General features: G+C 49.4%; 1 protein-coding gene across 13 annotated transcripts in view; it reads right to left on the reverse strand.

The window, feature by feature from the left end:
* LOC114849192 (kelch-like protein 29) overlaps positions 1-16,904 on the reverse strand; it is a 149,738-nt gene that overhangs the window by 30,176 nt on the left and 102,658 nt on the right. For all 13 annotated transcript variants that reach the window (XR_003784579.3, XM_029140349.3, XM_029140350.3 and 10 more), the window contains 3 exons: positions 16,146-16,258; positions 14,866-15,012; positions 6,005-6,203 (listed from right to left, as the gene is read on the reverse strand). Coding sequence is in view for 12 of the 13 variants with exons in the window: in XM_029140349.3 (XP_028996182.1) it covers positions 6,005-6,203; positions 14,866-15,012; positions 16,146-16,258 (459 nt within the window). In the remaining variant the exon portion in view is untranslated. The remainder of the gene's footprint in view (positions 1-6,004; positions 6,204-14,865; positions 15,013-16,145; positions 16,259-16,904) is intronic.

The raw sequence follows: 16,904 nt of genomic DNA on the forward strand, positions 1-16,904 counted from the left end.
GTTGTGTACTGTATAAATATATATGGATAAATATATTTATACACTGTATAACTGGGACTTCTACTTGTTGGATGACGCAGCTACAGTAGCACCAGCAGTCTGTCTCTCAGGGCTCAGAGGCATTAATATCTCACCGCTCCGTAACAATTTTCTCTTATCTCAGCTGCTTTTCTCCTTTCGCTTCCTTTTGCCTTTTTTCCCTCCCTAATCCTATGATTTGTCTCCCAGGGTGCTAATTTGCCATGGTGTGGATCAGGAGGCCAAAGGCTCCCAAATAATATCAGGGTCCGGGGATGCGCAACGTGAAAGTGCATCATATAGCGAGAGAGTGTGCATTTTTAGATAGACGATGATCTCTTGTACTTGGAGGAGAAAGACTTATTTCATGTGCTCTGTGTATTTCAACTCAAAAGATCAGTCCTCCTATATCCCATAACCCTACAGCTAAGCCACGTCTTTCCACAGACAGCGTTCTCAACACTCGTGATGATCCACATACCTGGTTTTTGGTGGTAAACAGTCCCTATGAGCCCTGCTCAGGGTTTGTTCTGTGGATTCTCCACAGTAACTGGGACACTGTCACTGGAAAGAGATGTTCCTGTTGAATTTTTTAAACGTTGCGCTCAATGCTGTGAGCAGTGCACATGAAATGTCTGTTCCCCCCTCCGTGTATTGTATCAGGATGATGACATGCTGGGGGAAAAAAACTGAACCGCAGCACAGCATATGCATGGATGGACAAAATGAGGCTTCCTCCCGTGACCCGAACCGGCACCGCTAGCAAACGCAACAACCCGAGTCTAGTCGCGCCGCCCGCTGAATACTGGATGAGGTCGGAGCTGCAGGTACAGCGGGGTCAACGCGGCAGGCGCGGCACGGGCGGCGCCGAGGCCGATCCGTGTTCCTGCAAACGCGGCTCGCTTGGAGTCTGAGCACGGAGCGCGGGTCTGGGACCGGGCTCTCTGCTCAGGCGGCAGCGATCGTTCTCCTCTCGCATTCCCTCCCGCTGTCATCTTTCCCCCGCTGCACACCCCCCCTCCTCCTCCGCGGTAACTCGGGCTGACAGCGCTCACTAGTCAAAAGGTCAAGTGGATGGAACCTTAATTTTGGCTGCAGCCCCTGTAGACAGTGAGACCAGAGGTTATCTAATCTGGATTTACTGCCTCCATGTTACATTTATGAGCCAAGATAGATGTGTTTGCTTGAGATCTCCTCGATAAGCCGCAGTCAAAAACTCATACTCCAATTCTCCAGTGAATCACTGCCTACAACTTTTTCCTCTCACCGCTCACTCGCTCTGCTCCTTCCTCCTTCCCGCTACCTCCCTAAAATACAATCTCAGACTCCAGAAATAAAATCGGAAGAGGATCCGCTGAAGGGCACTCCTCACACGGAGCGATTAAGACATTTCTGGCACATTCTCCCGCAGCCTCCTTTTTCCAGTTTGAGAGGTGAAACAGAGTAATCTCACGCCACATTGGCTCCAAAAGACAAACCAGGCTGAATAATTACACAGCGCAGGACAATAATCAACAAAATCCTGACACGAAAAAAAAGCCAAGGCTTGTAATTGTCTTTCCAAGCGCTGACAGCCGCCCCGCCGCGACTGCCTTGCTTAATGGTTAGTGTTGAGGCTGCGCAGCCACATAGAATGATGACAAATAAATTCAATTATTAAATGAAAAAGAGCCACCGTCTCCACCGATGAGGAAAGGCGGCTTGTTAATGCGGTCCGGGCCGGTAGCAGTAGGTGGCAGACTCGAGAGGAAAGTCATCCGATGATCTTTTATGCTCGGCTTACTAGGTGTGAATCTAGTTCTGCTTTCTTTTTCCGCGACGGCTCGGCCACGGCCGCTCTCTAAGGAGCTGCTGGCTGGCGGAGGTGTGAATGAGTAGATGAATGTCACGCCTACAGGCTCCGGGCCTCACAGAACAGCCTGGTTTTATTGTCTGCAACTGTGGACGCGGGCCAGGCTATTGTGCTGCCTGATCTAATGAAATGCAGCCATTTTAGACCACACAAGCACAGACTGTGTTTCATTTGGCCTGCCTTATGCTGCGGGAATATAAAACGGTCAATAAGGTTGAACAGCAATATTTTCGGAGCACTTCTCCGATCCTGCAGCAACGCGGATCTCAAATTTTTTTAAATTATCTCATCCAGCGGGGATGTGAACTACAAAGGCTAATTCGTGTACAAGAAACCGGAGGATCACATGAATAAAACGCTTGAGCTGGAGCAGTGACCTGCTGCATAATCACACTCTTATCTCAGCTGCCGGTGTTACTGCTGCGTGTATCACAGCTGCCTTGTTACCTATTCCCTCCTTCAGATACATGAACGGTACATGAACAGTGGAGCCAGTGTTTAAGGATTCCCTCCAACAGCGTATGTGCTTAAAGGTTTAACAGTGTGTGTGTGTGCGTGTGTCTGTGTGTGTGTGTGTGTGTGTGTGTGTGTGTGTGTGTGCGTGAGACGGAGGAACAGTGTGAGCCGAGCCGGACCCCCGCGTCTCCCAGTCATTACAGCTCATTTGTCTGAGTGCTATTCCACTTGGCTGGGCTGAGTTAACAGTTTGCCCTGGCTCCCTCCACCCTCCGCGGAGCCGAGCACAGCGACACATGTGGAGAGAAGGAAATGGGAACAGAATGTATGGTTCGGTTCGGCCACACACACACACACACACACACACACACACACACACACACACACACACACACACACACACACACACACACACACACACACACACACGTTAAACCTAACACAAGGACACGTGTCGGCATCAACATTAACGGAATCCGAGTGCATCCTGTGATTTAAGACAAAAAGGTTTGTGAATAAACTCCAAGCACCGGCGGCTGTTTAATCCCCCCGATCCCCTGGAAAGTCTAATGACAGCTAATCAGATGCACATCCACACTCTAATTAACCAATTAGTGGTTAATGGATACACATACACTACGCAAAACACCGTGGATTCATTATGAGGCACTCACTTTACCCAAGACTCTTTTTTGGCTAAACAAGAAAGACAAGACTGCCAACAGAAGACATCAGCTCCATCGCAGAGTCTCTTCCTGAGGAACCTCTTACACAGTAAGAAAGACATAAGTTAGAAGTAATTAGCATTAGACACATTGCAAAGGAAATGATCCCTTTTGCCCATACTGCATATATTCATGTTACAGCTGCCGCATGCTGAGCGTCTCTGTACGTTTATAGATCTCACAGCCAGTTTTTGTGCTGCATATTTTTAAGGCTCGCTTAATTAGCATCTATTAAAATTAATGGTCGGAGCATCCACTTAATAAAATGCTCCAGAATACAAAATAGGTGCAGACACGAGACCATTTCCCTTCCACTCGCCGAGCGCGCTCGAAAATAAACTTCATGCCAAGGTGGCGACGGACACGTTTATGATTCTCGCCCTGTCATAACTCTGAATGAGAAACGGCTTTGTCCTGAGGTCTCCTCGCATTGTTACACATACTTTTGTTCCACTTTAAGCACTAAATGAAACAATGTGGTGCCGGGACGTGTCAGAATGACTGATATAAAGTGTACCCATCAGTATAAACTGGGCAATTAAGTAAAGAAATAACGCTGATGCAACACAGCGGGATTCTATATAAAGAAAAACCTGGATAAACAACACAATTAAAGCCTGTGTGTGTGTGTGTGTGTGTGTGTGTGTGTGTGTGTGTGTGTGTGTGTGTGTGGGGAAACCATCTGGCTGCGTCTCCTCAGCTGCATTGGAAATAACTTTTTTAGCGCTTCCAGCTAATGGAGCAACAACTCATTAAATGTCAGTCTTTTTGTTAAACTCCCAAAAGTTTGTGTCATTTTATCGGGGGCTCACTTCATAGTGTGACTTCATAGGCCATTAGCATTCATATTAATGTTTGCTTTACTCTGGGACATGATAGATGATGCTGTTAAACTCCGCTGGCATCAGCAGGTTTTTGCCACCAAAACTTGAATGCTGCTATATTAATTATTATTCGGGATAAAACAGCACATAATGCAAAAGGTGCGACACTGAGGGCCTTTAGATTTAGCTCTTGTAATTTAACTTTCTCCTGATAAATTCACCGCACAGACCAGACACAGTTGGAGACAACAGTGTGTCCAGTGCAGTGGAGCGTTCAGCTGATAAAATCCCAGATCCGTATCAGTAAATTCCCAAACTACCGCGGCTGCTTTTTAAATTTCAAATAAAAAATGTTCCGAGATCCTGCTGAGGCACAAATCTCGGAAGTTAGCTCGAGTTCAGTGTCGTCTCCGGTAATAGACCGGGAGGGAGAATCTGCTCCGTGAGAGTAATTTCTATGGGTGGTACTCACAGATTTGGGTCTAAATGTTAATTAAAAATCTGTCTCACGGGAGTAAACAAAATTCCGACGCCGAGACAATTCAATGCGATTCAACCCATCTATCACGGAACGTGGGCGGCAGCCGGAGACGCACGCACACACTCACCTCCTCGAATATGCACGCGACTCCCGAGTTCACAGATTGACTGCGCTCAGCGAGAAGCGCTTCGCGGATGGCAGTCTCCCTTTCTTTTTCCGCCTCGCAGACTTATCAGCGGAGCTCAGGTGGCGCCCCATCTGCTCGCGCACATTTAAAGTACACACACGGGCGCACGGCCTCGCACGCTCGCGCGCTCGCTGCTTGCACAAGGAGACACATGCTCAAGGAATAAACTCAATCAAACGTCTGCCCTTCAAATTTAATTTCTGATCCCCCCGGCTCGTTGCCGCCCTCCCTCCGCTCTGACCACGTCCTGACCTCTCCCTCCTGTTCTCTTGCATCTCTACACTCCCCTGTCCTCCTCTGGAACAACCCTGAACTCTCCTCTCAGGCTTTACTTCATCCGCCCGTGCTGTCCCGCGTGTCAACCGGGCGTCTTACCTCCGCGGCGCTGGCGACCCCCTGCTGTGCGGACGCCCGGCTGTCCAGCGCGGCAGATGGCTGAGCGACACATGCACGCACTTAAGAAACCACCACTAGCCACACACACAAGGCACGGGGGAAAAAAAAATCACCTTACGATCGGGTTTTTCATCCACTGAGCCGTTGGAGTATAATGCATCATGAATGTATTCATCCCGGCAGCATTTATGCATTTATATAATTCTGTTGTACAGAGCCATGAGCTGCTGTGAATCAATACACACTTCTGCCTGCATAATGGGGCTGTAGGACCCATAAGATATGCACATACCGAACACTATAAAATGGGCCTTGACAGAAAATGTTTCGAGAAACTGCTGAGAACAAAGAGAAACTACTGGTTTGAGGATGAGTAATGAGTTGATGCCGAGTGCATATAACGACACAAATGTCTTCCCTCAAGAGGCAAATGGTTCCTTACGAAGCCTGGTGTGACGGAATTACAGGCAATTAAAGATGCTAAAATATTAACCCCGCGCAATTCCTCCCAGTGTTTGTTTACTGGCAAACGGAGGCAGTTGCTGGACAACCCAGTTGGCTGGTGGACTGGTCTCTCCATAAAGTGCCATTTGTTGGGCAATTATCTTTATTCTACCAAGCAGAAAATAGCTGGAGTTGAATGCTAAAGGTGTGATGGTGCGGGGCTCGTAATTCCATGCAGACACTGTAATTAGGCGGCGCTTTACAAGGGGAGAGATTTGGATATGAGCCGACTTGGTGGCAAGAAGCGGTTCACAGGCGCCTTCTGATGCCGGGGAGGACGGCGACGCCGCTAAAAGCTCGCGTGGAAACGTGGTGTAGCTCCCACGTGGACGTTTGAGTGTATACAACACAACCTGACCCCTCTGGCGCCTCGCTCCAGCAAAACATAGCCGCCGCTTTTTATTTATGGCTGGATGGATGCTGGGTAAATTACAGGTGGTGGGCGGCAGATCATGTCCTGGATCATCAGGGCCTAACGCTGATTTGTGTGTGTGTGTGTGTGTGTGTGTGTGTGTGTGTGTGTGTGTGTGTGTGTGTGTGTGTGTGTGTGTGTGCGTGTACCTGCAGAAAGCCTCGGCCGGGTCCGGGGCGTCTGCATCTCCTGCCTCGCGTGCGGCAGCATGTGGTAGCGCTTGGCCTCGTTGACCAGGTCGCGGCACGCCTCCGACGACTTGATCAGCTCCTCGTTGTCCACCACGTTGAGCAGGTAGGACGGGTGGATGAAGGGCAGGCGCACCGTCGCCAGCAGCTCCGACAAGTGCTGGGGGGGGAGAGGAGGGAGAGTTAGAGGGCGGCCGGCCGCGATCGCTGAGCGATGCTTCAATAACGCAAACCAAGGCTAAATAAAGAAACACTAGTAAAACTGTGTTTACAGACATCTGCATTCATTTATGAGCAAAACCGCCAGGAGACATCAAAAGCATTTTATATGAACATCATTCAACAAATAGCAGATAAAAACACGCTGCGTATCGCTGTCAGCGCACGCAAACCAACTTCGCTCTCAAAGAAGAGCTGGATTAACTCCCGACCTCCTCACAAAAACACAAATACATCCCAAATAACCTTTTTTAATATCTCAAAGATGTAAAGTGTTCTCAGCAGACCCATTAGATTCTATTTCTGTACCTGAACAAAATCACAAAATAAGAAAAATCCTCCAGTTTGATCAATGCACCTCGTGCTGCACGATAAACCGTGTCCGCGAACACCTACGAGCGACTTTAGAGGCTTCCACCTCAGTAATGAAAAGTTTCTCATTGTTCAGCAAGGAGCCACGAATAGTTTTCAGCCAGATCTCGCGTTCGCCCGCGAGTCGAAACGAGGCAGCGGGGGGTGTTCTCGCCGCTTCCACCTTCTGCCTCCTATTTTTTACCGGCTCCCAATTAAACCTGTCATCAGACGGCTAATGTTCTCGTGCAGCAAATTTGAGACGCGGCCCTAATTGATCGTGAGCCATTCGAGCCGCGCGCCTATTTATAGCGACGCAGACGTGTTTGTGTTGATGCCGGCGCCGGGTGAACATACATTTGTGTGCGCCTCCAATGCATAGGTGCTCACGCACACACACACACACACACAGGCAGGCAGGACACACTGTTGCCATAGAAACCCCGTCTATAGCTCTGACTGCGCCGTGTGTTTCTCCCAGCGCTTGTGTGTGACGCGCTGCGCCCCCCTGGGAGCCTCATCTATGACAGCGGAGGCTGTAAACAAGCGTGGACAGGACAACGCATAGCTGGGCGGAGATCGACCCCAGTGGCCCTCTGACTCGCAGAGATGTGACCGAGGCCAGCAGAACAAGCGACTCGCAGAGGCATCATTCACAGGAGGCCAAACAACAAGCTGACACTCCCCCTCCCACCCGAGGCCCTTTTACTCTGGCGCGTGTCCCATTTTCCCCTTCCACCGACGTCCCGGGCACATGACCAGAAGCAGGGGACGATAACGAGACGAGCAGAGGACGGAGAGAGGAAAGACGACGTCAGCAACTGGCCGAAGCCGAGGGACGGGGAGATGCGAGACGAGATGCGGCCGTCGGGGGAACGTGCTGATGACGCGGGTCCTCCCGCAGCTTTCCCGACGCTCCATCAAACAAACAGCGGACGCCCGCGCTCGGCCGCTCACCTCAAACACAGCGAGGCGGCGGAGCCAAAGCCAGTCCCCAAGTGCGGTGTTCTTAAGGGGAGAATCAGTAGCTCAGGAGGAGCCACTGCTTCCAATTAGAGTGGAGCATTGTGGGAGATCTGCCCCAGTAGTTACCAAGTCATGTCACACTCAAATGGAGGTAACTTAAGCTCCAGGCTTACTGCTCTGCTTTTCTATTACAAGCTACTTTTCTCCAGTTCTGCCACAACCTCATGATATTTCATTAATCCCAGTAATCGGATGTGGACCAACCAAGGCACAGCCGTTGCTTTTGTGCAACTTTAATTTTGTCCCTTTGGAATAGTCTTGGTTTGCTGACTTTGACTCATGAGGTGATGCATGTGCAGGTCATTTGAAACAGGGCCATAACTGACCGTCCTGACCCCCGGAGCTAAATAAAAGCTGTATTTGGGGCACTTTCAACCAGGTGGTGCCCTTAGTGGCACGGCAGAAATGAATGGGTTCAAATGACCGGAGGTGCATGAAATCTTCCTCCTATTTGGAACAGCAGCTGGACGAGAGAGAAGGCATTAATTTCTATCTTTGGTCTGCTCTAATGTGCACTCACTGGTCTCCTCTGCAGCTCAGGTGAGCCGGAGACCCCGTGACCGTGACTCTGCCGCCAGCGGATCCAGCTGTTTTCCCTGCCTCCCGTGGAAATAGATGCTGGGGTTTTTACGAGGCTGAGCAGCAAAGCGCCAGTACGGAAAGTTGAAAATCGGGATCAGAATTCAACCTGAATAAAACACAACCTGCTCAGAATTCATCTATTCCGAGCAGGTTGAGAGTCCGGTGTCGGACAGACTAAGCTGTGTCAGAGCTCCATGCATATGTGGCGCGCGGAGGCATCGAGCTGTATAAAAAAAAAACAAAAAACGCCCGATTAGCCACATGTGGAACTTTCCTTTACCTTCAGAATGAAGCAAAAACAAAGCATCCTACTTTCCCATCTGCACAACCCACATCTGTTGCAGCCTCTCTTCGCCTGCCAAACATCTTTAATACGGCGGTAAAACCAGCTCAAAGACGCAGCATCTGGTCTGTGCAGAAAGGTAAGGACTGCGACCACATAAATAAACCACACACACACACACACACACACACACACACACACACACACACACACACACACACACACACACACACACACACACACACACACACACACTGCAAAGTTAAAGTCTGTGGGATTTTGGTGGTCAGCTGATCCGACTGTAAACCTTTATACCTGTTAACCTCTGACTCACCAACCAATCACGATCATGGGTCCAGGTCGCGTGCACGCATGTGTGGGGCAGGGAGTGGGAGTGGGTGGGAAAACGCCCCACTGTTTGGCTTCACTCCTTCATCTCTCCAATAAAACAACTGTTTCTCTTCATCTCGAATTCGAACTAACTCACTATGTCCCACATCTTTCTCTCTGCCTCTCACTCTCTCTCTCTCTCTCTCTCTCTCTCTCCACCTCCATTCCGGCTCCTCGCTCTTCCTCCCACACACGCATACATCGGCATGGAAATGAGGGAGAGTTGCACACTTGCTGCTAATATTCAAATCCAAAGTGTCAGACCCCACGAGAGAATAAAAAAAAAAAAAAAAAAAAAAGCAAGAGTGCTGTTTTGAGCCAACACACTGAAAGTACTCAGGAATTATTACAGATGCTGTTCACTCAAGGTTCCTGTTTATCATTTAAAATCGTGTTTTAGAAGCAGGAAGCAGGTTTTGCTGCAAGTTACTGGATTCTTCTTGTGCTTCTTGAGACCCAGCGTCTCCCCATCCAGTGGCCACTGGGTCACTAATGGATAGCCGGTGCTCGTCTGATCATCCACTGCTTGGCTGAATTACAGTTCTTACAGTGTGAGCAACTCCTGGAGGCAGTTTTATGTCTCGCGCTGCATTTAATTACTGCTCCGGTGTTTTCTTAACATCGCTTGTCGCCGTGAAGGCACTGAAACCGCTCATTTGAGCGAGCACTCATCCCGCATTTGATTTGCAGATCTGTTTAATGCCGCCGTGTACCTGTGACTCGCTGATGCGTTCACACAATACAAGTGTGCAGAAAGACAAAGGCCCATTTCTTACGCAACAGAGATGATGGGCCAAGATGAAACAAGGAGGGGAGGGGTTACGCAGCATATATACTGCATTTAGCCATTATAATTTTACTTTATCTAACCCCTGTGTAAACCATTCTTCACTAAAGGGAAATTAAATCCTGTCGTGGTGCTTTATGCGTCCCTGGATGAGTTAGGATTCCTCATACGTCTGAATTTGTGTTGAAGGCACTTTTCTTTCCTTATCTCCAAAAGCTAATCCGGGGAGTAAGTAATAGATTTGATATTTACACAAGAGCGAAACCTTCCTTGAATGTTAAGTCTGGTAAATACTGATGAGCGCGCAGGCATAAAGCCGCTTGCCGTCCCCTCTGAGAGCTGAGTGAATGAGGAGCGCATGCTGGACGCGTGCCACGCGGACGTCGCGCGCCAACGCGCTCAGACTGCCGCTTTGCATGTGTGCGACGCGGCGCCACGCGAGCCGCCTAAGCGGGAGCGCTGCACCCGGACCAGTGAGTGACAAGCCTGCGCTCGGCAGATGAGAGCAGGTGGCGCCGATCCCGATCCCGCGAGCGCCGGCGGAGGGGGTGACCTGTCACTTCCACCTCCTCGCCTGCTCATTCAAGCAGTTTATACTTCTAAAAGACACATGACATTTGATGGATGCTGCGCCAAATGAGCTTTCCACATTACTGGCGTCTGCAGGAGACTGACGTGCTACCTCCTGTTTCAGTTCACAGACGTGGACCTTCAGTCAGTAGCCTCCATCTTGTTCGTGGCACCAGGACACAAACGCAGCAGGTCAACATCACCTCGTGTCAGAAAGCACCTCATGCTAAACTTAAGTGCTGCTCCGAAAACGCCAACTTCCTTCCTGTTCACACGCATGTGGATGCGAACGCAAATTCAGGCATGTGAATAGGCTGAGCCTGGTGAAAGGAGGGGATAATGTGTCCTGCAGGGAGCCTCTCAGATCTGTCAGAGGCAGCGGAGAAGCAGCCGGGAGGCCGCCATCCGCTAACTCAGATGACAAACGTCCACTGAGCATTTCCCATTCCACTACTGTCAGCGAAGACTAACGCCTCTTACAGCGTGTGTGTGTGTGTGTGTGTGTGTGTGTGTGTGTGGTGATTCTGTGCCACAGTGGCATCAAATAAATGACACATGGACGGTCATATCTATTTGCTTTTGCTCTGAGAAGATAAGAGCACGCGGCTGCTTTCCTGTGAAAAATGGACGACCCCTCGCTTAAAACGCAGCCCGTGCGAAAAGTCAAAGCGCACACGCACACAATCGGTCACAGACTCACGAGTGTGAGTGTGCGTGTGCAGCCAAGCACGCGTGATGTTTAGCCTTGCGATGCTAACGAAGGCGCGGGGCCGGAACGGCCGCGCGGCGTCCTTTTGAGCGCGTGCAGGTCGCTGCTTCTCCGTGTTCCTTCAGGTTTAACACACGTGTCAGAGCGAAACCTCACCCGGGTTCAAGAGATGCTTCGTGCTGGAGGGTGGATTGAGAGAGGGGGCGACAACAGAAGCCGACTTCTGCCCCGAGCAACCACTGACAGGTGCAACGTCTCCCCCTCTGAGGCCCATTTCAGCATGACTTATTCCAGGACAAAAGAAATCGTCTCATTTCACTCAAAGAATATTAGCATGAAAGACTGTTTCCTGTATATTAACATAGGAGACGTGTTTCCCTGAATCATTATTGACATCAAGTGGTACAGTATCTACTTCTATTTTGTAATATTCCCTCCTTCATGGTAAAGTGAAGCACTTGTTATTATGATGGCGAATCCTGGGTAATTTGCTTGTCCTCGTCGCATTGCTCGCGCAGCTTCTGTGCGTTTATGGGGGAAACGAGGCGCCTTCGACTCGCTGCGTGCGCAGCCGCCACGGTCGAGCGGCCGCGGTCCGATTGGCTGCACACATCAGGAGCGAACGCGCTCTGGGGCGACAAAGGACACGGGCGAGAGCGGAGGTCTGGGGTTCACTGGCTCGTATCGGATCCCGCTCGCTCTGTGATACGCGAGGCCCGGCTCCGTGTGAGCGTTTGGGTTCGAGGGCACAAAGAGGAGGGAAGGCACAAGAAAAAGCCACGCTCGCGCGCTGCATCAATCTCCACTGCCCCGATCCGTCTCCTCCAGAGTGCGTATTTGTCACAGATCAGCCTGACCGCGTCCCCGCCGCACCTCTTTGAGATCGATGATTCACCACGACTTAAAATTCTTCATTTTAAAAAAAATACAATTAACCTCGTCTTGACGGGAGCGAGAAGACGAAGAGTTCCGGTTTTGAACTCGGCGCTTTGAAAAAGGGAATCGCTAAATTAAAAGCGATGCTTGTGGTGAAAAGGTCATTTGTAGTTTTGAAGGTAAATGAATTGTAAAACAATGAGAGAAACTCAGTTTATATCCCTTTGCTGCCTCAAAGCATTTCTGTCCTTTGATAATTTTATACTCTAACTGCATAATGATAGTATCATTTGTTCTGGGAAATGATTCCGTTCCTCTTAATGAGTGCTGGAGGAAAAAAAAGAGTGAATTGTATGAAATCCCCCAAATAATAACTAGAAACCTATAAGCAGAAAGAGGAATACATTCAACTATATTAATTTGGCTTGAGCCCCGCAAATGTCAGGACAGACCATTGTTATTTTTGATGAGTGGACAGCAGGTCCTTGCTAATGGCGAGCCTGGCCCTTTTTATCACCAAAATACACCATTAACTGTCCTTTTTAGCTGTTACATTAGTTGGCCACTTTCCAAAGAGCCAATTAATCAGCCTCTTTTGTCAGACTGAGTCACCTGGCGAGATAGGATCCTTTATGAAATATGTTGAAGTGAGGTGTAATGGAGGTCCTATTCAGGGATTTGGCAGAGTGTGGCCGGTTATAATTGGAGCCATGTGTCTGTGGTCGGCCCACAAAAGGCTGCTGGCTGAAAAGGAGGACAGGTCTCTCTCAGTCAGCGCCTTCACAGACAAAACATGACGCAGGCCACGCAGGTCCGCTATATGTATGTAATGGAGGCAGGGCCGGGCCGGACGGATCCATTTATTCAGGGCCTTTCAAGCCATGTTCACGTTCATTATTCTACGGCCGATGAAATGCTGCATCTACAGTAAATCTGCCCTTTTACAACACAACAAACGCCACAACATCCTGGAGGAACAGATTATGCTAAAAAACCCACAAAAACAGTGACAATGTACCTTTTTCTAAATGCAGCCTCTAGGCTATTTGACTCCTAGATGTACAATATCCATGAGCTGATATTAGCAGTCCACCTTCAACGTGGCTCCGAGGAGCTGGAAACGGCTTCCTCCTCCCTTTCAGCAGCTTTGTGTTTAACAGCGAGCCATTATTAACGCTCAAACGCGCCCCGCCGGTCTCCGAGCGGTGTCCGGGCCCGTTTCCTGGTGCCATTGGATCTTACTGACAGCATAGTGAAGAGTGAAAATTGCATATTATTTACCCAGCGCCTTCAATATGCCACTTTTCCACTCTATAGCCTGCAGCTTACAACCCGCCGCACACGCACTGCGGCGCCGACGCAAAGACGCGCGCGCGCTCAAATGATTGCGTCCGCACACGAACGCGGCTCCAAGCGCTCCTTCGCCGTCGCCTGGGTTTTTTCTCTCGACACTGCTGTGACATTCCGCCCTGACGTGTCATTAAAACGTGTCACCGGCCGCGGCGCAGACCATTTCCGCTGCTCCGAGCGGGCAGCGGAAGCGCGGGTGGGCGCGAAGGAGCGGCGCCGGCCCGCGCGCGGGAAAACTCTGCCTCCTCCCCCAGTGGCGCCATGAAAGCGGATTGGGCCTCGCCACTTGTTTACCGGGTCATACACAGGCAGGAGGTTTGAACTTGACCGAGAGCTCAATCGCAGCGCTCCCCGGCATGGACGGGTGGATACGCGGCGGCTCCGCTCTCTTTGTTTATCGCCGCCTCCTCCTCCTTCGATCACGCCCCCCCCCCTCCGTTTCCCCCCTTCTCTCCTCGCGGACGAGGTGACCCAGGTGTCGCGTCTCGAGAACCGGTGCGCCGGGTTGTTCAGACAACCGGGAAAACATTCCATTTCTTCTCCCGTCTTCTTCATCCGTGTAACTCACCTCTGCACCTCTCCATTAGAGTGTGAGATTGCCGGAGTCCGCCAGACCGGCCTGGATCAAGGTTTTCCACGCAGATTACAGGGATCATATGTTCTCCTAAAAACTGCGCGGCTCTTTGTGGGTTTGCAGCCCGGGTTCCTATCGGCTTCCCCGCAAATTCCAATGTTAGATTTCATGCTTATTTTGGCACAACACTTTGTAATTTGTGACAAGCAGATGCATCTTTCAATACTTTGTCCTTTGCATTAAATTGTCTGAAACCCTCCTCGAACAAAACAGTCACAAAAGGTGAAAAATTGAAATATTGACGCGCGCGCCTCATAAAGGTGGCTGCTAATAAAGCAACATTGATCGCGGAGGCCTGCACAGAATCTGATGCAGCTGATATAAGGCTGCTCCCTCGCCCACTGGTTGATGGGGAGACATTACTCTGAGCGAACGACTCTTCCAGTGATGGACCGGTGTAATTTATCTGATAATAATCTCACCTTCATTTTTAAACAGCTATAAAGTACTTTAAATCGTCATCTTTAAATTCATGGCTTTTGTGACTGGATCCATAAAAAATCCTCATGTCCCGAAGTTCATTTACCTTTTTCATGAACACTGGCTGGAATTGATGCTCTGACCTTGAGGCTCATTGATTCCATTTTGTTAAAACTCAACCTGCTGACGCCCGTTCGGTGGATGTAACCTTTCCCTGTGATCCGCATCGCCCAACACGTGTTCCATAAACAGAACAAGGACTGTGGCTGTGCGAGTTGTGTTGTTTTTCCTAACAGTACAGTGTCTCACAAACAAATGAAGTGTAACTAAGAATAGAGCGCATTCTGAGAGCCGCGCGCTCCTGGGAATACGATCAACTGCTGTGTAAAGCTGCATCTGACGAGCAAAGTTGATGAACACCACCGAGTAGAGCGAGGAGTCACTTGTCTGAGTTTTCCTGCTGGGTGCCTCCAGAAGCACGGGGGGGGGGGGGGGGGTCGATAGAACGGCCGTGCAGATGTGCAGCATCTGTACCATCACAGTCACAGTAATGGGTCTTTCTGTCTCGTCATACACTTACAGTTTTGGTGGAGTGCGCTGTGGCGCCAGGGCCTTGTTTTATTACCTGCACTCTGGAGTTGGGGTCTTGTTTGATCCACTTGATGACTGTCTCGTACACGAGCTCCTCGGCCTTCGTGTTCAGGCTGTCGTTGGACAAATAGGCCACCAGGTCCTCTTTGGAAACGCTCAGTATCTCCTCCTGCCCCGCCACCTGAAGAGACAGGGAAAAGCTCCCGTTTGCTTTGATGAGGACATCAGTGACATATTAATGTTGGTTTAGCGTGAGCTAATTAGCTTAGCAGAAGAATCTGACCCCGTCCACAATGAAATGCAGTTAAACTCATTAAAACGCCTCTTTGGTATCAGTGTCAATTAACCATCAATTAGAATTTCAAGCACAAGAATCATCACATTTAACATTGTTACTAACAGGAAATGTAGACGTATGGAGCTCAATGGCTGCATGGAGCGTTAGAAGTAAATCTTGGTATAAATATAAAGCAAACATTTCACACTCGGGCACCTAAACAAGATGTTTATGTAGGAAGCAGGGATTGATACGTTGGTGATGAGTGCGTGGGAGCTGCAACCTTTGGAGCTCTTTGAAGTCTTTCTGTCAACTTCACAGCGAAGACAGAAAACCTGAGCTTATTAAACAAAATATACAGAGCAGCGTATAGGAACGGCGCTATAAGGTGTCTACCAGTGAACTGTAGGTCCCAGTAGACCTTTGAATATCTCTCTTCTTCATCCAAAATTAAGCTAACGATCCCCTGGTTATACGCACGAGCATCTGGGTGCCACTGTACCAACTTTCTTATCCAACTCCCAGCAAGACAGCAAATTTGCCAAAGCTCCCACCTATGAGTTGACAGATCTGTATTCAGCAACACAGTTGGCGACGGCGTGGAACAATTATCTGTCTATTTTCTCCTTCGACAACTAATGAAAACAAATGGCTGCGGCATGCAGTGACAACGGCGAAGTCAAAAAAGCAATTTTCTCTCCTGTGTGATTTTGTGTGATTAGGGCCCTCTTTAGCTTCAAGCCACGTCTCTTTAAATGTCTCGCGTTTCTTTGTCGAAGTTTTTTTGATTCAGTTTTCTAACAAGCTCTGGAGCTCTTTCTAGCTCTGGACTGGACAAAAAAAATATCAGAGAGCAAACGTTTAATGTTAATGAAAAGGATGCTTTAAAAGCAAAATCATGATTTTTTATTTCATTGATCTTTTAAATATCAACGGCATCCTGATTTTACATTTTCTTTCTTTTACAGACAAAGCCTCTGTGCAACTTAGTTCCACTGCTATCAGTGAATTGAGATAAATGACACAGCTCTACCCACCTCAGGGAAGTTCTGCAGCGCAAACGCTTTGGCCATGTTGTGGAGCTCCGTGCAACTCATGGCTTCGGCCATAGCCAGCACTCCCAGGCAATTAGCTGCAGTCAACTGTTTCTCTGGAGTCGATAAACAAGGTCGGAGGGACAAGGAGACGGGCCGAGAGCGCGGAGACACCAAAACAAAAAACAAAGACACAGACAGATTGATTAAAGCAGGTAAAACATCATTCACACGTCCATAAAAAGATCAGAGATGCAGAACGCTGCAGAGACACAGAAGGCTGGCCAGCGTGGACCCGGAGCCTATCGGGGTGGATCTGCTTCAGACTAAGGCAGAACAAGGATAATAAGTCAAAACAGCTCCAGGGACAAACAGTGAGAGAAATCGATCGCTTACAGGCCAGGCAGGAGGTTGTGGATGGCAGGGAGCGGGATTTGGGATTAGCCGGGTCCTGTCAGATCTCCAGGACTTCCAGACACACACAGAGCTGGGAATATATGAAAGTAGCATAATGGCCGGGCCGGAGGGAGAATGTTTACGGCGCCGCCTGTGATGTCTGGAATCCATGCAGCTTTTAATATAGTGTGTACAGAATACAACTTTAGTTTTAAAGCACACACATCACAGGGGAGCGACGGTAGTGCTGTCTGCTCACACACAGGCAAAGGAAACGCGTGGATCAACTGGGTCAGCGGCCACTGAAAGAGGCCTGACTAAACAACAACATCAAAGGCATGCAATGCCAGGCTTTTTATCACTGAA

Source organism: Betta splendens, chromosome 24 (genome assembly GCF_900634795.4).
Source record: "Betta splendens chromosome 24, fBetSpl5.4, whole genome shotgun sequence".
NCBI classification, from domain to species: domain Eukaryota; kingdom Metazoa; phylum Chordata; class Actinopteri; order Anabantiformes; family Osphronemidae; genus Betta; species Betta splendens.